The sequence below is a fragment of the Alosa sapidissima genome, chromosome 2, assembly GCF_018492685.1.
Source record: "Alosa sapidissima isolate fAloSap1 chromosome 2, fAloSap1.pri, whole genome shotgun sequence".
Classification (NCBI taxonomy): Eukaryota; Metazoa; Chordata; class Actinopteri; order Clupeiformes; family Clupeidae; genus Alosa; species Alosa sapidissima.
In genome coordinates, this window is record NC_055958.1 from 31,425,061 (window position 1) to 31,451,011 (window position 25,951).

At 42.4% G+C, this 25,951-nt stretch overlaps 1 protein-coding gene across 2 annotated transcripts; it reads right to left on the minus strand.

Moving 5' to 3' along the window:
• Positions 1-1,284: 1,284 nt before the first annotated feature.
• wdr75 (WD repeat domain 75) lies at positions 1,285-25,624 on the minus strand. 2 transcript variants are annotated; one of them, XM_042084407.1, is made up of 21 exons: positions 25,491-25,624; positions 24,807-24,936; positions 23,677-23,742; positions 23,460-23,553; positions 23,043-23,167; positions 15,555-15,625; positions 15,045-15,161; positions 13,938-14,026; positions 13,440-13,595; positions 13,207-13,266; positions 12,779-12,894; positions 12,257-12,432; positions 11,794-11,945; positions 10,023-10,209; positions 8,834-8,928; positions 8,087-8,182; positions 3,434-3,603; positions 3,188-3,247; positions 2,947-3,102; positions 2,257-2,348; positions 1,285-1,992 (listed from the first exon to the last, which is right to left on the minus strand). In XM_042084407.1, exons 1-21 carry the CDS (start codon positions 25,574-25,576, stop codon positions 1,773-1,775), a joined length of 2,514 nt encoding a protein of 837 aa, XP_041940341.1. In that variant the 5' UTR covers positions 25,577-25,624; the 3' UTR covers positions 1,285-1,772. The 2 variants fall into 2 exon arrangements, with proteins under 2 accessions (XP_041940341.1, XP_041940340.1); XM_042084406.1 differs by having other exon boundaries at positions 23,043-23,170.
• Positions 25,625-25,951: the final 327 nt, after the last annotated feature.

Here is a 25,951-nt window from a genome sequence, read left to right on the forward strand (position 1 = left end):
ACAAATAATTTGAAGTTCTCAAACTATGAGAGTTTTATGAAGTGCTGGCAAAAACATCTGAAATGACCACTTTCACTCACCTAATGAGAACTTTGTGAATTTGTATGAATATTTGAACAAGTGAATAAAAAATAGAAATAATTATCCCAGAAAGTCTCATAAATATGACTTGAATAGAAGTTAGTTAGTTATTAACAATTAATTGATAAACTTGTAGAATACTTTGAGCACTGATGCAGTCAGCATAGGTCTCTTACATTGTTTGCAGGCAGGCCTATATTTCATTCCGTTTTCGATGGCAAACGCGAAACAGCGCCAAAACAACAACCAGTGGACAAAAAGAGTATTACACGTGTAGACTCGCCATAGAGAATAAATGGGGGAAATTACGTTTCGTCGTCAGGCACTTCACGATGACGGCAATGATAGATTGCGTCTTGTCTGTTAACTATCTGAATATCTGCAATCTATCTGAAATAACACCTATTTGAAGCCCATTTTCCATGTAACATATTGTGTATTAGTGTAGGCTACATAGCTTAAACTGTGTAGGCTATGTTTAAACAGTAGGGCCTATTGCGAGTTTAATGTCAGCATGTCGACTTTAAAGTGTTAAGTTACTTCTAGATTAAGTGTTAGTATAATTTGTATTTTAGTATATTTTTATATATTGTATTAAGTGTTAGTATAATTTGTATTTTAGTATATTTAGCATATTCTTTATCTTCTACTGTCCTTACTGCTTAGTTGTGTTTTTATATTATATACTTGAATTACTCTTTCTGCTGTTAAAGAATGTGTTTGTGTTGTATGTATGCTGCTGAGACCTTGAATTTCCCCTGGGAATCAATAAAGTATCTATCTATCTATCTATCTATCTATCTATCTATCTATCTATCTTTCATCTCATAAGGATGTTGGATTGCAGTCAACCTCTAGGGCAGGCCAAGTTAATCTCCGTATTCCAAAGGATAGGTAAACATGTGTATTGGGGAACGGTAGCGGTTATTGTTGAAGGTTGTTTACATCCTATTCCTGTTCTTATCTAGGTTTATATTAGGACAAGGCAAAAACAAACCTAATCATCCATTGAGGGAACATAAAAAGGTGCGAATTACCTAGTTTCCACTGTTCAATTTTCAATCCAGAGATCATTGCTGTTTACAGATGAACCCGATGGCACAGGTATAGTAACAGATATTTCATACACTTAGAGCATCGTAAAAAAGGGACCTTGAACCTACAGTGTGGTGTGCAAAGATGAAAAAATGCTGAGATCAGAAATGGGTGGTGCGGCTTCTTTACACAAAGCAAACAGACCAAACGTGGCTGTGTACAGTGTTCAATTTCATGAAAGGATAAGCTCTTAGACACTTACAGGGTCTCAAGTCATGCAAGACTTCACCAATATAAAAACTTATTTTATAAAAAAAAAAAACCTCCAGAAGTCCAGAGGGATGAATGGCGTAAGCTTGATCTGGAGGCCGAAGGTGCCCCAGCCAAAGAAATGGATGTTTGCTTAACGTCATTCACAGGTGTTCTTTGTCAGTCCGTCTTTGAAGAGCACACTTGTATTTTACATTATGCTTTTCAAAAGCCACACATTCAAGGGCTTATTTCACCACCCTGTTACATTATTTAAACAGAAAATCTGCTTAAATCGTTTCCAAGCACGTGGGAGACCGATGAATGTGACCAACAACAACAACAAAAAAAATCAACTAAAAAAAAGTGGAGAGAGTTCAGTCTGCTGAGTCATGTTTGGGGCTGGCCTAGGCGTCCGCTAGGCTGCTGAGCCAGCTGTAGTCTGTTTTCCTGACACTCCGCAATTGCCTCTCCTGGGTCTTGGACAGTCTGGGCATGCGGTCCACTACGGAACCTTGAAGGTTGCTTGGGTCAACCTGGCCGTCATGAGTGCCCTCCTCCCCCTCAGAGTCCTCTTCCTCCTTCTCACTGTCCATTTCCTCATCTGGAGGTTGGTCCGCTGTGTTTCTGTGAGAAAAGTGAGACAGGAGTGAGGGGGGAGTGGAGAAGTACAGGGAGTGCAGTGCAATCCAACAATGACTCGGCAAATATTGGAAAAAAATGTTCCGTGTCACATGACAGAAACTTGGATATGGGAAGATATGACATCAAAATGCATAAAGCACAGAACAGCATGTCTTGTGTAACAAACTCATGATTATGAGAACAAACAAATTGGCAAGTGAACTTTACGTCCCACCGCAGAAGGGTAAATGCGTGAGCTCTTCTTACTTGTTGTCTGTTGTAGATGTAAGCAGAGAGCCCACAAACATGGAGCACAGGAACGACGCCGAGGGCAACACATGTGCTGGTGTGTGCAACAGCTGAGAGGAGTGAGAAACAAAACACACACACACACACACACACACACACACGTCAGAGCAACTCACAAACAAAACCACGAAATCCTGGAATACTGGAATACCACAGCAGAAAACACTACAGCAGCAATCTGAAAGTCACAATTTAACACATTGCCAAGTCTGAGACAAAGGACGCCAAGATATGACCCTAACTATTTTACTAGGTATCCATTTCCATCAGTATGTGAATCACACCCGTAATCTGCTCTCTCACTTACTCTACATGTTTATGGACCTTTCAAGAGAGTTCCATTATCAGCATCATAGTTGGCCCCACAAGACTTCCTTTTTAACATTCCATATGTTATCTTAATGCAGAGGAAGTAGATTGGGGCCCAAATAGAACGTTCAAGCATTGTTTTTGTTTTTATTGTTGAAAGGGTCTATACTCAGGAGTGGGAGTGCACTAGGTCATTACACAACCACATAGACGGCACAGGAAAACTGGACCGCCCAATGGGAAAAAAAACTTTTGACCTCCGACACATGAAACCGAGCACCACATCACCACATTCTGGCTGTCCTTGCGGATTGATGTCAGCTACAGAGAATGACAAACCTCTTTGATGGCCACTGAGCCCTGGGGCAGCGCGGGCCTCTCTGCTTGTCTGCCATGGGGGGAGTCGTCCAGCTTGTCCTGCTGCTCCTGCTGTCGCCTGTGCTTACCTAGCAACAGATAGAAGGGCGTCACGGCGACGCTCTTATCGGCAACGAGCTGAAACACGAAAAAAGAAGGTCGGAGGTAAACACGCGGGAGGAAAATCGGGACTCTTCACAAGGTGTTAATAAGGGACACAAACCTGTTTACTAATCGCGGCCATCCTCTCCTCCTCTGTTTTGGTGCAAAGTGTCAGTAGGTCCTATTGTCAAAAGGAGAGAGGTTAGGAAAGTCGGAATACCTCTACCCCCATTAACAATGTAAACACATTTATATGGGAAAATGGCAACGTTGGCAAGGCTATGGATTTCTAAATAAACAAAATGGTTAACTTTAAAATATATATGTACACATATGTGTGTGTGTGTGTGTGTGTGTGTGTGTGTACCATGTTCTCTGTGAGGAAGTAAAGCTGGGAGCGGTTGAGCCACTGGGAACGCTCCTCACAGCTGTCCAGAAGCTCGCTCCGTGGCACAAAGATGGCGCGGCTGACTTCCCCCACGCACACGGCCTTCTGGGTAAAAAGCGGCCGCGGCTCGCTGGGCTTGAACACAAACACTGTGGGAGAGATGGCAGGAGACACGGCAATCAGGAGCGATTGCAACACACATCGAGTAAAAAAACATGTTCTCTTTCTGGGGCCAAGTGAATGGTTTACATCAGTTCAAGAGACTTGATCTAGGAGCTTCACTTCAGCTGAAACAGTGAAGCTTCACTGCGCTTCACCCACAAACCCTTCGTTTAACACATGACAAACCATATATCAGAATAAACAGCAGACCTTACCGAACACAAATGTGTAAAGCAGTCCCCTGTACAGTTAGCCGTTCCAGAGTAAACCAGTTTTGAATTTGCAGTAAATTTCGACATGCATGGATGTCTCCAAATTTGGGCTTTAAGTTTTACAATGTGTTTAAATTGTTCCACATGATTTCATAACGGGCCAAATACAAAATAAATGTTACAAATATCGCCTAGATATCGGTAAATCAAAGGACAGCTGACTAAGAGTTTGTGAAAGTAGCCTTAATGATCACAAAATGCTAAGCATGCATCTTTCTAGGCTATTTGAGTTTCTTAAAGCTGAGCTGTGCTTAAATTGTTCAATACATGATTTCAAAACAGGCCAAATATAAAATAAATGTTAAATATAGCCTAGATATCTGTAAATATTAGATGATCAGATTTACAGTTCTATGTAATATGTCATGTTTTTTTAATGTTTCATACAGTGATGCAGGTCTACTGCAGTGAATAGGCTAAATACAACTTGTATTTTTGATCATTTTTATTAACTTTGGCCTTGGTGCCCTGACATGTATGCCCAACTGAAGGCCAAGTGGCCTTGCCCCCAGAATGGTGAAATTCCAAGCCTGCAGACCACAGACCCAGCACCTTTCCACCAGATTTGGATATGGAAACTACAACCCCAAATCAGAAAAAGTTGGGACGTTGTGTAAAGTGTGAATAAAAACAGAATGTAATAATCTGCAAATCTCTTCAACTCATTAAGTTGCGAAAAGGACACAGACAACATATCAAATTTTGAAAATGACAAATTTGACTATTTCATGGAAAATATATGTTAATTTTGAATTTGATACCAAAAACATATTTAAAAAAAAAAAAAGTGGGATGGGGTAACAAAATGTTGGAAAAGTTGTGTAATGATAAAGAAAACAAAATGAGGAATGTTTCACAACTAATTAGGGTAACTGGCAACACATGGGTATGAAAAAGAGCATCCCAGAGAGGCAGGGTCTCAAATGATGAAAATGTCATTTTAAAGCTTCTTAACTTCAAAACAAATTGGATGGCCATGGTCTTTTCGACGTCAGATGGCACTGTATCAAAACCAGACTCGTTTCCAGAACTGTCATTGTATCATTACATGTGGCATCATTACATGTGCCTATGTGCACAGTTTGATACTAAATTCAAAAACTGCAGCCATAATTGTAATAGCCATAATTGTATTAAGACATGATACAGAAAATACCACTGTCTTATCTGAGCCTAAGCTTGTTTAAAATGAACTGAGGTTACATGGAAAAAGGTCCTGCGGTTAGACCAATCAAAATTTGCCATTCTTTTTGGAAATCATGGACTCATCTGGGTTAAAGATGAGAGGGCCTATCCAAGCATCCAACCTTTCCAACTTGTTTTAGTGCTCAGTTCCAAACCCAACATCTATGACGGTGTGGAGGTGCATTAGTGCCTAAAGTATGGGCATCTTGCACATCTGGCAAGGCACAATCAATTCTGAATGATATATACAGGTTTTGAGCAACATATACTGACATCCAGGCTATGTTTTCCAGGGATGACCTTGAATATTTCAGGAAAACAATGCCAAATGAATTCTGCACATATTTAAACAGTATTTCTCCATAGAGGAAGAGTCCAGGTGCTAAAATGGCCTGTCTGCAGTCCAGACCTGTCAAATTAGGTGCATCATGGAATGAAAAACATGATTAAGAATACCTCATACTGTTGAGCAACTGAAATCCTATATCGGGCAGGAATGGGACAACATTTCATTCTCAAAACTGTAGCAACCGGTCTTTCCTCAGTTCATAAACATTTACAGAATTTTGTTAAATGAAGAGGTGAAGCAGCACAATGGTAAACATTCCCTGTCCCAACTTATTTTGAAACATGTTGCAGACATGAAATTCAAAATGATCATATATTTTCCATGAAATAGTAAACATTTTCATTTTCAACATTTGATATGTTGTCTATGTCCTTTTTCCTGCTAAATATGGGTTTACAAGACTTGTGTATTTTATAGTGCTGTCAGTTTAACGCGTTAAACAATAAACCGGAAACAATACGCACTGACGAATGGAATGGAACGTTGTATGTGCTGCACGTACACGGCCCCTTTTAGGGGAAAGATCATAGATGACTGTTTGGATATAATGGAAACCTATGCTGCATCGAAGTGGGGAGCGAAAAGGGCTTATATACTTACTAAATCTTGAAACAAACGTGAATAAAAGGCACAAAATAAGGTTGGTGTAAGAGTTATCTGTGTGTTTATGGGATAAATATGACCCTTATGTTCCTATTTGTTGCTCTTGCAGTTTACTAACAGGAGTGTCATGAATGTAGGCACAGTCAAACTGCCCATGGCTGACTATAACTAAGTTCGGCAAGCTTAACTTTACATGTCATAACATCAACTAAACATAAGTCACACATTCATTCTATCACTTGTAATATGAACGTAGCCTATTTCCTACAACTAGGAGATAATTGGCTATGTTATACTAAAGTTCCTCAGTTAACTATAGCTAGCAAGCTAACCGTTTAACATGGGATATTATGGTAAGTGTAGCTTTGAATGTTCTGTGAATTAATAACTAACGTTATGTAACGTCAACATGTGATTACTAGCCGTCTTTCCCATTGGAATCAATGACATAATGTTAACTTTCCACTAAAATGGGGCGTGATGCAGATTAAATGCATCTTTATGATGATGCCCTGTTGGTAGGCTAGGCCAGGGGTTCCCAAACTTTTCCACGACAAGGCCCCCCAAATACCACTAGGTTCTGGCCAAGGACCCCCTTGATGTGTTATTAAACCCATCGACAATACTACGGCAAATGTAAAAATACATTAAGCTAATCCTAATAATTATTTTAGCCACAAGCACTTCGCGATGGAGCATACAGTGTGTAAAAATGGTATTTGGGGCTTTCTGCTATATGAGAGCCATCACTCTACTATTACTCCCAGTCATTATCATGGGATAAATAATATACCTCATAGTAATAGGTATATTTTAAATTTTTCAGATGTATTTATTTGTTGCTTTTATTTTTCCTTCCAACTTGCTGAGGCCCCCCTGGCACCCCCTCGCGGCCCCCGGCCCCCATTTTGAAAACCACTGGGCTAGACTACGTAAAGGCATGCACACACTTGGTTGGGCTTACGAGCCGGCCAAAGAGTAGTAGGCTGACGCATTAATCGTGTGCCGCCAAAGATTTTTTCCCCCGTCACTTGTTCTGTTATCAACAATCCTCTTTGGCTGCTACTATTTTGACTCTTTGGCTTTATGTGGCTTTGATGCACTGTTTCTTGTCCTCAAACTGCCAGACACTTCCTAGCAACAAATATTCTAAGAACTTTACTTCCTCCTAGTCCTCCTCCTGTAGTCGTGGAGATAATAAACACCAACGCAGTTCTGAACTCCCGCAGTCGGCTGAATGATGTTTTAAATTGCTGTGGACACCAATGCCGACATGAGTGCATGCACTCTGCTTTCGACATTCATTTACATTAGATTCCATTCTTTTCAACTGAACTCAAAGATAATGAATATAGTATGAATAAGTTATAGTATTTATACTTATAGTATTTTCTGTTTGTTATGGCCTTTATAATGTGTGTACATTTTGTGCATGCACTTCTGCGGTAACATTTATTTCAGTTTATATCAGCTATATTTCTGAAGAATAGGCCTATATTGTGTTGCCTCAAGGCCTGCTGCACATCTTTTGAAATTTGATTTGAAATAATCAAATAGACCTACGTCTAAAGTTAAGTTAATAAAGTAGGCTAACTTGCTTTGCTTTAATTTGAATCCCAATCAAGATACACAATAATTGCTTTATATTGTCAATATGGACTCCTGGAAAGTTAAGAAATACAAAATAATAGAATTTTAATCATGTGATAAAATATGTGATTAATCATGATTAACTATAGGAATTCAGCGATTAATCGTGATTAAAAAATTTAATTGTTTGACAGCACTAGTATTTTATCACATTCTGTTTTTATGATATAATATACAATGAGTAAAACTAAATGAACATCTTTAATTTTTCTTAAGTTTCTATTTTCTTTTTTAAAAGTGCTCTAAGCGATGCCACACGTTTTTTAGGCTAAAACATTTTAGGTCAGTTACTGCAAACATCACCTAACCAACCGCCTGCTGACCCAGCATCGTTTAGAGCACCTTTAAAAGTGCTAGAGGGATGTAATGGCATGAAAGTTCGTTGGCCACAGTCAGTTAATCGGAACTCACAGTCAGTGTGACCATCTTGTTTGGAGAAGGCGACCACATTTTCAGAAAGTGGGTCAGGCTTGAGCAACACCACATCCATCGACGTGCTCCACTCCACTGAGAATACAAGGAACACAAAGATCCAAGTCATGATTTCAATCCCACAACCAATCACTCTCTCACACACACACACACACACACACACACACACACAATTAGCACTTTCATAGAACCCAATCCTACAAAATGAATCACAGATGTCTGCCACCACTACGCTAGCAGAGAGCACAAAGAGTGCCTCCTTTACTAAACTACTTCAGTCTGCATGCTGGAATGGGGGCCTACGCTCACAGACTTAATACAGACAGTCAGACATAAAGCACACACAAACATGCAGACACATGCATGCGCACCCACACATATATATACGCACATGAGCACACACAGCCTTACAGGCATGCATGAACACACCAAGGCATCAACACACAGCCTTACAGGCATGCATGAACACACCAAGGCATCAACACACAGCCTTACAGGCATGCATGAACACACCAAGGCATCAACACACAGCCTTACAGGCATGCATGAACACACCAAGGCATCAACACACAGAGGCAAGAATGAACGTGTGCACAGATACAATACACAAGTGCGCACACAACACACACACACACACACAACACACACACACACACTCACACACACACTCGCACACACACTCGCACACACACTCGCACTCACACAGGTGTGTTGAAGGCCACTTACATGAGCAGGTGAGAAGGTTCCAGCAGCAGAGCATGTTCTTGGTGGTGGTGCTGAGCAGGTACTTTGAGCAGCTCTGGTTCCCGAAGCACAGCTCCCTGCAGGGAGAGGAAGATGAAGATGATGATGATGAGGACAAGACTGGTTATCAGCAAGCGCTCCTTGTCCTCATACTCCTCACTTATACGCTGAAGCAGATCAACATTAGCAGCTCTGTCCCACTGCCAAACTGCTATTAATATCCGTAAGAGCCAGTATTAACACACATGCCAGTCCGAGTAAACAAAAGGGGAATTATTCCCAGGAGTGGAGAGTAATCTGTAGATATCCAGGAAGTAAGCAGGTGCCTTTCAAAAGGTCACAGTTTCATAAAAAAAGAATTAAATAAGAGCATTTTTTCTAGTATGGAAGATTTGTACTATGGCTACTATGGATATAAGATTAAATGTGTGTTGGTTACATAAATAGAAATAATATATAGTATAATATATAGTATAAACAGTATCTTTGCACGGCGGTATATGAATGGCCACTTTCTGCTGGCGTTGCTAACGGAGGGGTCAAGTTGGGTTATGGAGAGACAAGCTGGTACCATGCCATGCTACTCTGCTGTAAGGGATGGATTGGAGCCTTTATACAGTAAGACACTTAATCCAGTTTGAGAGGTGGCCATTGTTCAAACATAGTGGAAACTTCCCTGATTTTTTTTGAAGTCATATCTTGTGTATGCTCATGAAATATTGTTACCCTTTTTGAGGGCTGATGCAGTTTTATAAAAATATAGTTTGTTGTTATTAAGAGTTTAATAACATTAATGTTGTTATTAAGAGTGCCCACAAGGAATTGTCTCTCATTAGCCTTCACACTCACAAGAGGCTGTTAGCATAGAACAGTATAAGTAAGTATATAGTAAGTATATATACTCTTTTGATCCCGTGAGGGAAATTTGGTCTCTGCATTTATCCCAATCCGTGAATTAGTGAAACACACACAGCACACAGAGTACACACAGTGAGGTGAAGCACACATTAATCCCGGCGCAGTGAGCTGCCTGCATCAACAGCGGCGCTCGGGGAGCAGTGAGGGGTTACAGGTCCGAAGCGCTAACTAGTAGGCCACGGCAGCATGATTAGCATAGCACAATTAGCTTCCACTTCACTGCCAGATGCTCTTCCCTTCTTCTCCATCTTACCTGATGTCCCCTGGGGGGAGGCAGAGGGTGGACAGGAGCTCCCAGGTCTCAGGGTTCCACAGCGTGATGACTTCACGGAAGTTTACGGCCAGCAGGGAGCCGTCGGCTGAGAAGCTGCAGCGTGTGGGCAGCAGGCCGTGGTAGCTGCCCACAAAGTCACATGACCAGGATGCGGAGTCGCTATCTTCTGCGGTAGAAGGAAGTAGAACATTCCAGAAAAGGGAGTCAGGAAAGAAATGTGAAAAACTAATAGCAAGACAGCGCCCCTTCCCCATCTTATATTACAGTTTTTTTCTGAATGCTTCAACACAACTGTGATTCTTATAGCACAATTTCTAAAACTATTAATAATCGCAAAACTAAAAGCACAAACACTGCTTTACACTCAGTTTGCAATTTTGTAACACACACTTTGCACAACTGTAGGCACAATTCACTGCACAGCTCTCTTTTTGCGGAACTGTAAACACAACTCATGCTTTACACTCAATTTCCAAATGATCAACACACTCCTAGCAAATCTATACACATGTATGGCTATTATTTTTACTATTTTGCCAACTCTCTGGCACACTTTCTCATGTGAAAACTGTTTTAGATAATTACTTCACTTTGCAATCAGCCTAAGCACTATAAATAAGCCACAAGTAATGTACAATGGGTACAATGGAGGGAGCAGGAAGAGTGAGAAGAGTAGGAATTAGAGGAGGCCAAAGAATAGGGCGTGGAGGTGAAGAAGAGGAGGAAGAAGACGCGGAGGTGAAGAAGTGAGAGAGAGAGGATAACAAGGACAAGGAGGTGGAGTTAGAGGAAGAGGACAAGGAGGAGCAAGAGGACGAGGAGGGGGAAGAGGAAGGGTAAGAAGAGAAAGAAATAGCCCTTTTACGGGCAAAAAAAACAGTGGGGATATTGTCATGTCAGGCCTGGATACGGCATTCCAGAATATATATTTTCCCCGGTGCCTTGGGCTAGGACATTGCATGTGATGTAGACGAACTTTTGAGACGACCCGATGTAAAATGATGTTTTGTCTCAGTGAAATTGCCATTTTGTGTTTTGACTTGGAAAAACACACTTGTGTTTGTTTTGATGTGTATAAATAAAACACCAATACTTGAAGTTTGGATCCCTGTATGTTTACAGAACTATAACAAAAGTATGACCTCAAACTGACATAGTCTACCTTGTGCACAGAGAAAGCAAAAGCCAGATGTTTTATTCATACCATCAGTGTGTAGTTGGCACATTGTGTGCTTACTATTGTGATGGCTTGTGTTTACTGTTTGATACGAAAACACCATTTTTACAAAAGCGTGAAGAGTTAAGCAAGGTGTGTTAGCTTTTGCAAGAGAACTACAATGTTTTGCTGATTGGGTGAAAGGTTTTCCTATTTGTGTGTAGAGTTTTGCAAAAAAAAGCCAGTTACAAAAAATGTGCTTAAGCAATCACAAAAAACTGTAATGAGATATTAAAATTAAAGGTTTGTACTCTATGCAACGAAGACTGGTGTGGTCTTTCATACAGCAATTCATTTCATCCTTCAGGAACTAGTGCTTGAGATATATTTTTGTTGGACTTCTTGACTCAATGGCTTGACTCTTGACTACACTTCTAAAGGTGCTACAAAAGTGGACGTTGCCGTAGGGACGAAAACAAGCCACTGCAGGCCAGACACAGCCTTATATAACTATGGGCTCCTGGCAGTGCAGGGGGATTTGTGGGCTGTGGGGGGGGGGGGGGGGGGGGGGGGATGGCAGCAAGCTGGACTTACTCTCCGTGTCCACGTCAGCCCCGAGCAACCAGGCTTTGAAGTGTCCGTCCTTGGAGGTGGTCACCAGCATGGTGGTCTCGTTACCGGGGCAGAAGCCCATGGACCTAATCCGGTCATCGTGGGCGGCGCTCACAGTGGTGTTCAGGGAAAAGCTGGAGAGGGCAGAAGACAACAAGGAAGAAGGGGGTGGTCACACATCACGAGGTGAGAAACTGCACATGCATGCAGCTGACCTTTATGGGGAAGTAGATCATGCATATGAAGCTTGCTTGGGGGGGGGGGTGTTCCATATGTTTCTTTCTTGTCTCCTATAAGGGAGTTAGAGTGGACTAGGTTACAGGGTAACATATTTTTGAGATAAGCAGCTCCTGTAACACTTCCCTGGAAACAGTATCTTTTACATGCCGTTATACGAGTACACCAGAGAGAGTTGGGGTATTTTGGGCCAGTGAGGCCTCCATACCTCTGTGTTGTCTTATCGTAGGCCCAGAGCTTCAGACTGAACTCCAGGGTGCTTAGTTTGAGACCGCGCTCCTCCACCGTGGCCAACCAGGAGCCCGTGCTGTCGAACGCGGCCATCACCACTTCGTACTGGTCCAGTCCCTCCTCGTAGATGTACTCCTGCTGCACAATGTCCAGCTACACACACACACACACACACCAAACCAGTTGACAAAGGACCACACAAACATGTTGAAGCATGTGGCATGCTTTCACAGGGATACTTTACTTTGAGTCACAAGACAAATATTTTGTGAGATAAAAAAAAACACCACAACAGATGCTAAGAGGCAATGATGGGTTGTGGTGAACACTAGCACTGGTGAAAAGTCATGCACTCCAAACAACGGTCATATTTTAACGAGCGCTCATGAACTTGGTGAACTCGTAACAGTTTACAAAGGTCAACCATGAGATCATCTCCCTGTAGCGTTTCACAAGACACATTTATAGGATTATGTTTTACAGTGCTGCGTGTGCTTACATTGTAGAGGTGCCGGTCATGTTTGAGGTTGTAGAACTGCAGGTGACCAGGCTTTCCATTGAGAACCAGGGCCTTACTGCGGGGATCGATAAGCAGGTCCGTGCGCACAGCATCACCTGAGAGGAAATCCATTTCAATTCAATTTATGTTTCAGTTTTGTCCATTTGCTTTGTCATTTTCTGTTGGGTTATAATTGCATAAATATCTAATTCAACTAATAAATAATCTTGAAAAAGGGTTATCGGCTCTGATAATGTACAGTGAGCGAGGGTATTGAGAGACAGGAGCTTTCTGATAATGAACAGAGCGAGAAGGTTTTGAAAGAGAGGAGCTCTCTGTGACCACGTTTCCTGTTTGTCCTTAGTGGCTCTGTGACCTGAGTGGCTGAGCTGGAGAGCTGAATCATGTGAGCTCATGATGACACTCACCTTTGACCAGGCCCTGGATGATGCCACACACCTTGATGCTGCTCTGAATAAGCGTTATCTCTGATGGGTGAGACAGAGAGGGGCAGGGGGACAGGGGAGAGAGTGAATGAAGAGGGAAAAAAAAAAGAGATAGAAAGATAGACAGCAAATTTAAAAAAGAGAACATGATTGATGAAAGCCCATGGAGGCTAAATATGTCAGACACAGGAGGTCTGTGTGGTGCTGGTGCGTACTGTTGTCCGAGTGGCAGGTGCAGTAGAGAGTGCCGTCGGGAGAGGCGGAGACATGCGTGATGGCGCCCCCTAGGCGCGGCAGCATGGCCTTCTTGTTGTCCCCGTACTGCCACTGGATCAGCACAGACTCAATCCCTCCACTCAGCAAATTGGTGCCTGCAGGTCGCAGGGGCCACAAAGAAGGAAGGAAGTGAAGAGAGGAAGGAACAATCCGGGGGTGGGGGGGGGGGGGGGGGTGCAAAATATAGAATGACGCAAACATTTTGGAGAAAAACAGAGGAATATTACAAAAGAGGAAACTAATATTAACTATTGATTTACTACAGAGATGATTCATTATATACTAACGTAACCTCCAGTTATTGTTTTCATTTAGTTAGTATAAAGCCTGTGCAAGTCAGGCAGGGAAAAAAATCGGAAGAGAACTTTCCTGAAATGCACCATGCAATAGCAGCATGAGTGGTTTACTACTAAATATTCACAAGGAGATGGGATTACCCTCTGGGGTGAAGCACAGGGTGTTAACAATGTTGTGATGCCAGTGGATTGTTGTGTATGTGTACTCCTTCCTGTGGTTGAAGTTTCTCCTGAGGGTATACAACATTTTTGAACACTTCAGAAATTTAGGACAGGGATCATAGATGTTTACTTCCTTTGCAGCAAATGTTCTTTTGCCTGTAAAGATCTCTATTAAAAGGAGAATTCAGGTGTGATATTGACCTAAAGTGTGTTGAAACATGATACCAAGTGTGAACGTATGTCTCATAGCTCATCTCGGCTTGTCCCCTACACTCCGAAATCTAGCGCTAGTTAGGCGATGCTACCAACAGGTTGTCAAAAGGGGGGGCTTTGGGCATCGGCCTAGCCATGCAAATAAATCACTGTTTTACACCATTTACGAGGCTCAAAGTAGCTCTACACTTCATTGGTAGAATTTCAGAGGGCCCTGACATTTCAGCAACTGGAATCCATGCATTTCCACAGAATTATTTTTGGCCGATGCCTGAGGCAGCCCCTTTGAAAACCTGTTGGTAGCATCGGCTAACTAGTGCCAGATTTCGGAGTGCAGGGGACAAGCCGAGATGAGCTATGAGACATACGTTCACACTCGGTATCATGTTTCAACACACTTTAGGTCAATATCACACCGGAATTCTCCTTTAACCATCACATGACCTGACACTGAAAGCCGTGGAGGCCAGTTCTGCAATCTCAACAACACCACAAAACACGACAAAATTAAGCAGAGCGAAAAATGCTAACACGTGGATCAGCTTGTTGTGCTTTTTGTTCCGATTACCAGTCATAAGATGTTCAGAGTATGCAGAAGAGCATGGTTTGGGAAATTGGCCTTATACATCCAAAATACCACTCAAGTTCAATAACTATTTTAATTTACCCGTTAAAATACTGTTTTTTAACCGAAGCAAAATATCATCATTGTTGAAAATACAGACTGCACTGAACAATTCAACTAGAGAGATTGAAATGGGCACCAAATCTCACAGATATGCATTCCATTAGTATTACTGAGTAAATGACTGAAGTGTAATAACAAAGGTCTAATGATAAGGTGAGAAGGCCTCAGTTCCTAAAACCACTCACCACAGTCGTATCTTGCCGTCCTCATGCCCTGTGGCGATGCAGTCCTCCTTGGGATGGCAGGCCACACAGGAGAATCCATTCTTGGCCCCCTTCTTGTCCGAGGCCGTCAGAAGGAACCTGCATAGGGAGAGGTTGGGACATTAACAGTTTTTAGTCTCAACAATGAGCCAGCAAGTCCCACAGCTGAAAAACAAAGATGCTCCTGATAAGTACTTGGAAGCTGGACAACCATCTATTTAAAGGCAACGCAGGCCCTAACCACACCGACAGTTTTTTGGGCATGCTCGGACATGTCAAGAAACAACTCCTCTATTATTGAGGACAACGCATGTAGGCTATTGGGTTCAAGTCTGAAGGCAAATCGCTTTTTAAAATAGTATGCATTTGCATACTGCAAAAAAATGAATGAAATCAGACAACTATTATCTAATCTCGGTCATTTTGTTGAAAACTAAGTGGTGTGTGCGTCTCTCTTTGTGTGTATGTGCCTGTGCGTGTGCAAAAACCAACCTGTATGTCTTCTGCTTTCGGAAAAAATATACACTGAGCTGCAGCCCCTTTGCTGAGGCCAGGTATTCCCCCTGAAACGAGAGCATTCTGTCAGCAAACACTCTGTGTTCTGCACACATTTCAAACCGATAACACTGATGCACGCATAATGCATTAAAGGTTGTATCTGCGTATTTCAGGCCCAAAAAAGGACCAAACATAAATGACCACATTCATCTAATCTTTCCTAACAATCCGCTATCTGCCTGCCCCATAAGCAGGCCGTCAAAAAAACGTGTCTCTGTAGGCACCTAGGCTTTGAGATCTGTACACAAAAACAATTGCTACCAACAAGGGTTGGCAACCCACTCAAAGCGTTTAGGAGAGTTTTTAAATTGCACGGGAGGAAGGGGGAGGGTGTAGCGAGCTAGCTCTCTGTTTTGTTTGAACATCAACAGAAGTGATGTTCATCACATGGGGTGTGCTTTAGGACAAAAACTCAAGAAATGACACTAGGGAAATCCCATCCATAGAAATAATAATAATAATACAGTAACAAAAACACACACAACTCCCCCCCCCCCCCCCCCCCAATAATAACAGGGCTCTAGAGTGCAAACAATTTGGTTATCTCTTCTATGATCCCAGAAATATTTTGTTTGACTTGTTCGTAATTTGAACATTTATTTTATTTAATGACATAGAAAACATAATGAATTGCATCCATATATCCTTGGACGAGGCGCAACTATTTTCATAGCCAAAAACTGTGAGAATGAAAGCTAATTCAGTGTTTCCCCTAGAAATTTTTCCAGCAGCGGTGCTGTTGACATTATTCATGTTTTTCTTGCACCTTTTTCATTTACATTATTAGTAATTATTACTTGCATTATTATTAGAAATTGAAATGAAACAAAAATGAAATGGCACAACAGAAAATTATTTACAATTCATTACAAAAAAATAAAGCTTAATCACAGGCCACTGTACAAACTATTACTATTTAGAATGTACAGTGCTGTTAAGACATTTATTTATATAATAAAATGTATTTATTTACCTTACATGATGCATTAAAAAATAATTGATGTCCTTAAAGTTTGATTTTTCCTCTCTTTTTTAAATTAAGGCATTAAGATCAATTTCCAAAAGATAAGATTTTTTATTCCACCTTTTGGTCAATTTTAGCATGGGTGTCTTAACTTTTGCACAGCACTGTATAAACTATATAGACTTCTCTTTCATGTCATTACACTGTATTGGTGCTGTGCAGGTCGAACTGAGTGTCTGTCACTTTAAGGCCGTGACGGCCAGTGAGGCTTGCTTGATTCTCACGGTTTTAAGCTAACTTAGTAGTAGCGTTGTTGTGCATCGTGCATAAGGATATGTGGATGAAATGGAATTATGTTTTCCATGTCATTTGGTAAAATAAATGTTCAAAAGCCTAACAACTCAAAGAAAATCTATCTTTGATTATAGGAGATAAGTGTCTTGTATCATTTCTATGATTTTGGTGAGCTCTACAGGAATTACAAAGCATCTCCAGATGTAAATGGTTGCGTATCCTATTACTCAAATTCAATTAACCCACCAATAGGCTAGACCTTAGTTTCACAGCCTAGGTATGTTAGCAACACAGGGCTTGAAAGCATTGACTGTATAACAAACAAAAACAAAACAATGCGTGGAATTCATCTGGGAATAGTCTACTGAAGGTAGGGGCGAGCTACCTTGCTGGCGTGTTTAATTTGGTACCTTGGTTAACATAATGTAGGCTGTTTTTTCCCCCACAAAATTGCATCTGCTAATAAACTTAAACATAAACACAAACAACGTGATCTCCTTTGGAATCCCTAACTGCGCCTTCAACGTTAGCCTACTATTATTTGTTGACATCAAACCTGGGGCCGTATTCACAAAGCCTTTTATCTTACCACTAAGAGTACTCCTAAATCGCACTAAAAGATTTTAGCTAGGAGTTTTCTCTTAAAAGTTATTCACAAAGCCTTTCAGACCTACTCTTAGTAAGGAAAAATGACAACTCCTAAACTAAGAGTGAGTCTTCGTTGCTATGGATGACGTCATTACTCATGCACGAGCTTGACTGAAGTGACCACCTTGATAGGCTGATGATTGTAACGCGGGAATGATTCCAAACACCTCCTTTACGATGATGAGTGACAGGTGACAGGTCTGAGAATGCGTGCGCTACACAAGTAGTTCGAAGGACGGAAGATGATGAATAACTGAATAAAAAGGCCTAGCCTAAATGAATAAGAGTAAGGCAAAACAAATAGCCTACAGTAGTAGCCTAATGAAACACAGCCCTACGGACTGATGCAGTATCTTTGCAACATTATTAAATTAATCTGTCACATATGCCTACGTTTGCAAAGAGGAGAACATTTTAATTTGATTCACAATGAAACGTTACAATTAATTTACATGTTAACAATGAGTAGTTTTGGTTGTTGGTGGCGTTATTGCATCCCTTTTATGAATGCAAAATTGTTCCCTCGCGATTGGAAGCTCCTGTTGCCGCATAGGCTACGCATTTCAAAACATCACAACGTGAAATGCCACAAAAAGCTGTTTGTGAATAGGTCTTAGTGAGTTAGGAGTCCTCTCGACTTCTTTTAAGCTGTCCCAGACTTAGGTGCTACTTTTAGGTCTAAAATGCTTCGTGAATTACTTTTAGTGAAAAAAAATTAGGAGTCCTAAAGTTAGGAGTGACACGCCCATTATTTTTAGGAGTTGCTCCTAAATTCACCACTTAGGAGCTACTTTTAGCCTTAAAATTCTTTGTGAATACGGCCCCTGAACGAACGGCAGCTGTTCCTTAAGTTCACTTGCATATTTTTTATTTTTTATTTTTTTTTAATTAGGCAACTTTTTTGCAGTGGCGATTGAATTCCAGGAACTGCGCCACGCCGCTGCTGAATACATTGTAGGGGAAACACTGGCTAATTACTTCCATGTTCTTCTTAAAGTGACAGGCACTCAATTAGACCTACACAGCACAACTGTAATGACATTAAAGACAACTGTAATATTTTAAAAAAATCAATATGAAGTATTCAAATTACTAAATATTTTTAACTATTAGTAATTATGCCGATCGTAAAATATGATAGATTAACTAAATATATAAAGTTTATGAATTCCAAAATATGAATTCATTTTCATTTACATATGTGTGTGGAGGATCGAGCAGAGACTAGGATCGACACTGATGTGAATAATCACACAGTCTTCAATATTACTGATGGTGTCAAGGTGGTGGGGGGCTCAAATAAAATCAATACGGTCATTCCCGGTCCATGCTCTGACAACAGCTCAGACACAGAATGTATATGGAGAGCAATAAAAAAGGTGACCTTGAAATTATGGCGTTAAAGGGGGTGCGATAAAAAATTGGGTGCACCTACATTTTGTGCTGGTGCTCCAGAAGTCCATATTAACAATGTAAAGCAATTACTAGCAGTGTATCTTGATTGGGAATCAAATGAAGTCGAAGAAAGTTACTTTATGAATTAACTTTGACATACTTGATTATTTCAAATCAAATTTCAGAAGAAGTGCAGCAAGCCTTGAGGCACCACAATGTCTTCAGAAATATAGCTGAATAAACTGAAATAAATGCTATTGGTTGACCCATCTCCTGACAATGTTACAATGTTTGTTGTTTTCCTACACAAAATATTAACAGGAGTTAAAAGTAGCTGGGCAAAAGAAAATTTTGCATTCATCTTACCGGGTTTCACAAATGCAAAGCCTGTGAATCTGATATGCTGTTTGAAAAGAATATGGCGGGGATCACATTAGCCAGCGGCAAGCGGCATCCTATTGTTCTCTATGGTTCGGCAGCGGAACAGTGGCAACGCTGGCGTAACGCTAGCGTTGAACAAGCCGATCGTTGAACTTGATTCAGCTTTCAAAAGCGCAACGCGAGCGTATTCAATTGACAAACCGTTTGTGTTAAAACGTATTAAGGCCTATTCACACCGATAACGATAATGATAACGTTAGGTTATGCATATAACTACTGTTCCCTGAAGGAGAGTAACGAGGTACAACACAGATACTATGGGATCTCACGCCCTCGCGTGGTCTGGCTGAAGACACCTCTATTCACGGCTGAAAGGCAAGACGCGTGGTGACGTGGGAGGCCCTGCCCTCACAGTATATAACCTCACCACCGTCGCTCCCCAGTTCAACCCAGCGCTCTTCACTGAGCAACTGAAGCTGAGCGGGGCAACCTAGTGTTGTACCTCGTTCCTCTACCTCAGGGAACAGTAGTTATATGCATAACCTAACGTTCCCTTTCGGTCGATTCACTCGGTACAACACAGATACTATGGGACCTATATACACGCCCCGCACAGCCTAGGCCTAAGGCAATCTCAACGCCCAGCTGCAGAAGAAAGGACTGAGGAGGCCACTGAAGGGGCCACAACGTCCAGGCGGTAGTAGCGTATAAAAGTATGTGGGGAAGCCCACGATGCTGCAGAGCAAACCTGCTCTACAGACAGTCCCTTAAACACTGCCCATGAAGTTGCCATACCTCTAGTTGAGTGGGCACGCAACCCCTCAGGCAGAAAAAGGCCCTTGGCGTCATACGCCAGTGTAATGGCCTGCACAATCCAGTGAGATAAACGCTGTTTAGACAGTGCCTTGCCCTGCACTGGATTAGCAAAGCAGACAAAGAGCTGGTCACATCGCCGAAACCCTTGTGTACGAGTTATGTATACCCGCAATGCCAGCACTGGGCATAACAAATTTAGTCTTTCTTGTTCCTCTGAGGTAAACGGAGGAGCTGAAAAGGCAGATAGCTCAATCGCCATAGACTGATATGACCTAGGCAAAACCTTGGGAACATAAGCCGCGTTGGGGTATAGACAAACCTTAGTGCCATCAGGTGAAAACTGAGTACAGGAGGGGGTGCACCGAAAGAGCATGAATATCTGAGACACGCTTTGCTGAAGCCAAAGCCAGCAGGAACGCAGTCTTGTAAGATAAAAACTTGATGTCCACAGAGTCCAAAGGTTCAAACAGGGAACTACATAAGGCCTCGAGAACGACAGGGAGGTCCCATGACGGCACTGATGATCTAGTGAATGGTCTCAGGCGCCGTACCCCCTTCATAAAACGGATAGCTAGCGGGTGTGCCCCCGGTGACACGCCCTCAAAACCAACGTGGCAAGAAGAAATTGCAGACAGGTAAACTTTTAAAGTTGAGAAGGATAGCCCTTGATCAAAAAGTACCTGCAGGTATGTCAATACATCCACGATAGAACACTGAAAAGGCACCAGACCTTTAGCATGACACCAGTGCTCAAACGCATGCCACTTGTAAGAATATACATTTCTTGTGGATGAAGCTCTTGCGCTCTGGATAGTGGTAATGACATCAGAGGGCACGCCCCTGGCCACTAAACTAGACCGTTCAGCCGGTAGGCCTGTAGGGGCCACAGCTCTAGTCAGGGATGAAGTATCTCCCCCCCCTGCCTGTGACAGGAGGTTCCTCTACCATGAGGCTGATTATCTCTGCATGCCATGGCTTCGCTGGCCAACAGGGGACCACCAGGATCAGAGACAACCTGTCCCGACGCACTCTCTCCAAGGTGGGCATAATTAACTCCAGTGGGGGAAATGCGTAAAGGAGGCCGGTCGGCCAACTGTGTGCCAGCGTGTCCACCCCGAGGGGGGGGCGCTGGAGTCTCGCGTTGAAAAGAACAGGGGACAATGCGTGTTTTCTTTCTTTGGATGCGATGAGATCGACGTCGGCCCTGCCAAACCGATCCCAGATCCGTGACACTACTTTGGGGTGTAACCGCCACTCTCTCACAAGCGGGCCTCCTCTGGACAGACTGCAGGTGCTCTTGGCTCCACAGGAGAAGAGACCGGGAGAGCTCCAGCAGTGGGAGTGAATGTGTCCCCCCCCCCCGTCTGTTTATGTAGGACACCACTGTTGTGTTGTCTGTTCTGACCAAAACATGATGGCCCTGCAGGGCTGGGAGGAAATGTTTAAGGGCCAAAAGCACTGTCAACAGTTCCAGGTAATTGATATGGAGTCTGCTCTGACTCAGAGACCACTCCCCCCTCACTGTCTTGTCCTCGCATATAGACCCTTTCAAGAGAGTTCCATTATCAGCATCATAGTTGGCCCCACAAGACTTCCTTTTTAACATTCCAGATGTTATCTTAATGCAGAGGAAGTAGATTGGGGCCCAAATAGAACGTTCAAGCATTGTTTTTGTTTTTATTGTTGAAAGGGTCTATAGCTCCCCATCCCCTTAGGGAAGCGTCTGTGTTTTTTTTTAACCACCTTGCGGAAAAGAATTCTGCTGATTGGCGCTCCCTGGTAGCCGTCGTCGTCAGCCCCAGGGGGCTCGCGTTGGTGGACCGGAGAACGAGCTAGCTCCATCTCGCTCAGCTCCTCCATCTGATCAGCCCAGCTCGCGGCAGCACCGACTCACCAATAGAGGCTGTTGTCAAACCGAACTGATGGACTGTTAAACCGTTCAGAGATGCTAATGCTATTATTATACACACACTTCGTAACCAGCTAGCAAGCTAGACAGGCACAGGCGGTGTCATTCTAGAGGTGTCCAAGCGAGGTGAAGAGAGCTTGAACTGGGGAGCGACGGTGGTGACTTAGGTTATATACTGTGAGGGCGGAGCCTCCCACGTCACCACGCGTCTTGCCTTTCAGCCGTGAATAGAGGTGTCTTCAGCCAGACCACGCAAGGGCGTGATATCCCATAGTATCTGTGTTGTACCGAGTGAATCAACCGAAAGGGAACTATAACCATAACAATAAAATCGTTCACACTGAACAACGATAAACAAAGTCTCTCCTTGTGTTAATGAATGTGACGGGTTCAAATTCGATGGGTTCTGATGTCGTTATCGTTATAGTTTATGTGTGAACATTGTCATTTATATTAACGAGAACGATATTTATAGTTATCGTTATCGTTCTTGGTGTGAATGGGCCTTTATGGTCTGAGCGTTGCGTTACGTTTGCCGCTGCCGCTGGCTGATGTGATTCTCGCCTATCATACCGCACTACGAACGCTACACTACGCTGCACCTTCAATGTTGCCTATCTGCTCCAAACAGAGGCACAAAAGCGCAATATTGAAGCGCAATATTTGGCCGCCTGTTGCCAAGCCATGTCGTAGATTATAGCTTAAACTTGAGGTGTTTCGGTGATATTTAATTCCATGTCGACTGAGTCGAAAGGAAGGGTTTTTTTTTGTTTGTTTTTAAGTAAAACGCCCATCCAGCCGACCTGCGAACTGCGTTGGTGTTTATTATCTTTATGACTACAGGAGGAAGGCAGGCAAAAGCCTACTAGGAAGTGTCTGTGGTAGTTTAAGGACAAGAAACGGTGCATCAACGCGCTTAATGTGATAAAAAAAAAAATAACGCGTTATGCTTGGTCCTTAATCGCATCGCGATTAACGTATTAACGCTAGTCCTCTCTCGCTGTCTGACGCATACCTCTCTGCCAAAGGCAGTGGCGCTGGGGTTGGCACTGACGTCTGTGATGACCGCACTGAGCTCGGGGGCATCCACCTCCACCTCCACAGCCCGCGGCAGATGCACCGCCACCAGCTGGAAAGACTCTGCTGGAAGAGAGAGAGACATACACCAGGGTAAGGGTCAGAGTAGGAAAGACTCTGTGTGTGTGTGTGTGTGTGTGTGTGTGTGTGTGTGTGTGTGTGTAAAGATGACAAAAAAAATCAGTGGATAACACTGATCAAAGTTATTTTTACCATTATATGTTTATCAATCAAACAACTAATTGATTAGTCAAGAATGTAATCCACAGATTAATCGACAATGAAAATAATAGTTAGTTACAGTCCTAGTGCATACATGCAGTATGTTAATATTTTCACAGTCATGCACACATACCTTTCCCAGAGGCTATGGGGATGACTGAGAAAATGACCCCTTGGTGTTTCGAGGAGACATACAGGGCACATATTGGGTAACTGACGACAAATGTCTGGAAAACATAAGAATAAGAATAAAGACAAAACCGACACAGAAAAACAGGCATAAAAGTTAAAGTGGTTCACACCATTGACATTTTCGTATGTGGCTTGAATAACCTCATAACAACCCAAACCTTAATCAGAATCCCATCCATGAAGTCCCACAGCATTATGGTGCCATCTACTGAACAGGAATAGACCTGCAAGAAGAGTGTGCAAACAATGAAGGTGTTTTTCAACCACAGAAATGGTTCTCGATCCGGTTCTCTTAAGAACTCTATTGTGAACCAGCCCTCATTTCCACCAGTTTTTAATAGAACCAAGGATTAGTCATCAATCTAGGGTGTTGCATGCCTAACTTAGGGTTCCCACTCTAAGCCAAATGTCAAATTCCGTGACTTTTCCCTGACAAAAAAAATGAAATTCCATGACCTACTATATAATGAATGGTACAATATACCGACCAAAGACTTCAGAGCAGCTGCAGAGCGTTTAATAATCTTTTACTTTTTTAGAGTGGGAGATGAATAAATGGACACTGAATAAACAAAGTTGGGCTAAACACTACTACTCAAAACAAGCAGTAAAGCTAATAACCAGATATACACCAATTCCGTGGGGGAAATATATCTGTGTTAATATATTTTGGCAGGTACATTTTAAATTTACTGCTACAACAAAAATTCCATGATATTCCATGACTTTCCCCAAGAATGATCAAATTCCCCGACTTTCTCTGTCTGGAATAGACTTTCTAAAATTCCATGATATTCCAGAAATTCCATAACCCGTGGGAACCCTGTTAACTGAACTGTAGAATGACATGCCCACTTCGGTTCAGAAACAACAATTCTTTGATTTATTTTTGATTGAAATGCACCAGACAGTTCAACATATCAAGTGTGATCCTGAATGGAGGCAGTTTTCTGTTGGTGGAAAACACCTTTGAGAGAACATATACATAGTGTGACCTGTGCTATTTGACTGAGGGGCTCCATTCAGATATCAGGGGTGAATAACTCAATAACATAATCAATGGTATATGATTAAGACATATATAACAGAACTTGTGTTATTTGACTAAGTGGCTCAATTCAGATATCAGAGGTAGAGAACATAGTAGCGACTTCACACAGAAGCTTGGGCTTTCTTTTACTGTCTATGTTCAGGGCGCCCTTAGCCTTTGGGCCCATTAGGCCCATTCAGTAATCCATCCGCATTAGCGCGCGCGCGCGCACACACACACACACACACACACACACACCTGAAGATGGTTGGCTGGATTGAGGGCGATCCCCGTCACTTGGTTTGTGTGACCCTCTAAAACGCGCACCAGTTCTTTTGTTTTGGTGCTGTACACTTTCACTAGGTCCCCCGACACACATAGTAGAAACCTGCAACACAACCTCATATTAATTTAAGTACTCAGGAAAGATACTGCTGTACACGACTGTGTTAAACACAGCAATAGGTTATTCAGTCAGCATGACTAAAGATCCTGAGTTAACGAAACCATTTTATAAGTAACGTTACGGCAACATGTCACTATTTGCTGAACTCTATCATCTTATATACACTCAATGATGACTGCGGATATCAAAACAGACCGATGTGAGACGCATTCTGTTAGCAGCTGCTTATTGCATCTGTTCATGAACACTGACTACAAGCCAACAGGCTCTACCCAGTCAAAGCACGTTAAACCCCTGCACCTTTATATGCTATAATAATAAGATATTAATCAGAACATTAATAAGAAACCAATATCTGTAACGAACAAGGTCGCAGTACAGTAAGAGCCAGCAGGTATCTCTCAAGTTATTGCTGGACATATGGCTAACGTTAGCGGCTAACTGAAATAGTAAACAACGTTGCTTTTCCACCTACAGGTGAAAGAAACAGTTTCCGAAACATTGAAAATAGAGATGTACATGGACGCAGACGCTACCTTGAATCGATAGTGATTATCGGTGATCTTGTGTTTATTTTGCTTCCACCACAGCGAACCACGCGGATTTCGCTGCCTTCCACCATCTTTCCGTCGTTGTCATGAACTATGCACTCTGACCACGCGGCACATGTGCTCATGTGCTTGCTTGACAGCTCTTTATCGCCCTCTAGAAATTATATGAGGTACTGAGGTACTTCCTAGTTCTCTTTCACTTCAACGGTGTCGAGAAGCCCAGCCCCGATCTGCAAGCTGCAGCAAGGGGTAGCCTACTTGACGGTGTCCAGAGCCTGGATGTCTCCAGATAGTAGAGGTCCTGGGTAAGATTTGTATGCACTTCATTTAGCGGAGAATATCTCAACTGTTATAGACTAATATGACCCCATTGAACAACGTGGGATGTGTGCCAAAACCTCTACCCGGGACTAAAGTCCTGAAAATGACCACAACAGATGACACTA

Coding starts and splice junctions, on each gene's coding strand:
- wdr75 (XM_042084406.1), bottom strand. CDS start 25,576: ATGGTGGAAGGCAGCGAAATCCGCGTGGTTCGCTGTGGTGGAAGCAAA. Junction 12,433..12,778: donor ATGACCGGCACCTCTACAAT/GTAAGCACACGC, acceptor GTGTGTGTGTAG/CTGGACATTGTGCAGCAGGA. Junction 11,946..12,256: donor TACGATAAGACAACACAGAG/GTATGGAGGCCT, acceptor TGCCCTCTCCAG/CTTTTCCCTGAACACCACTG.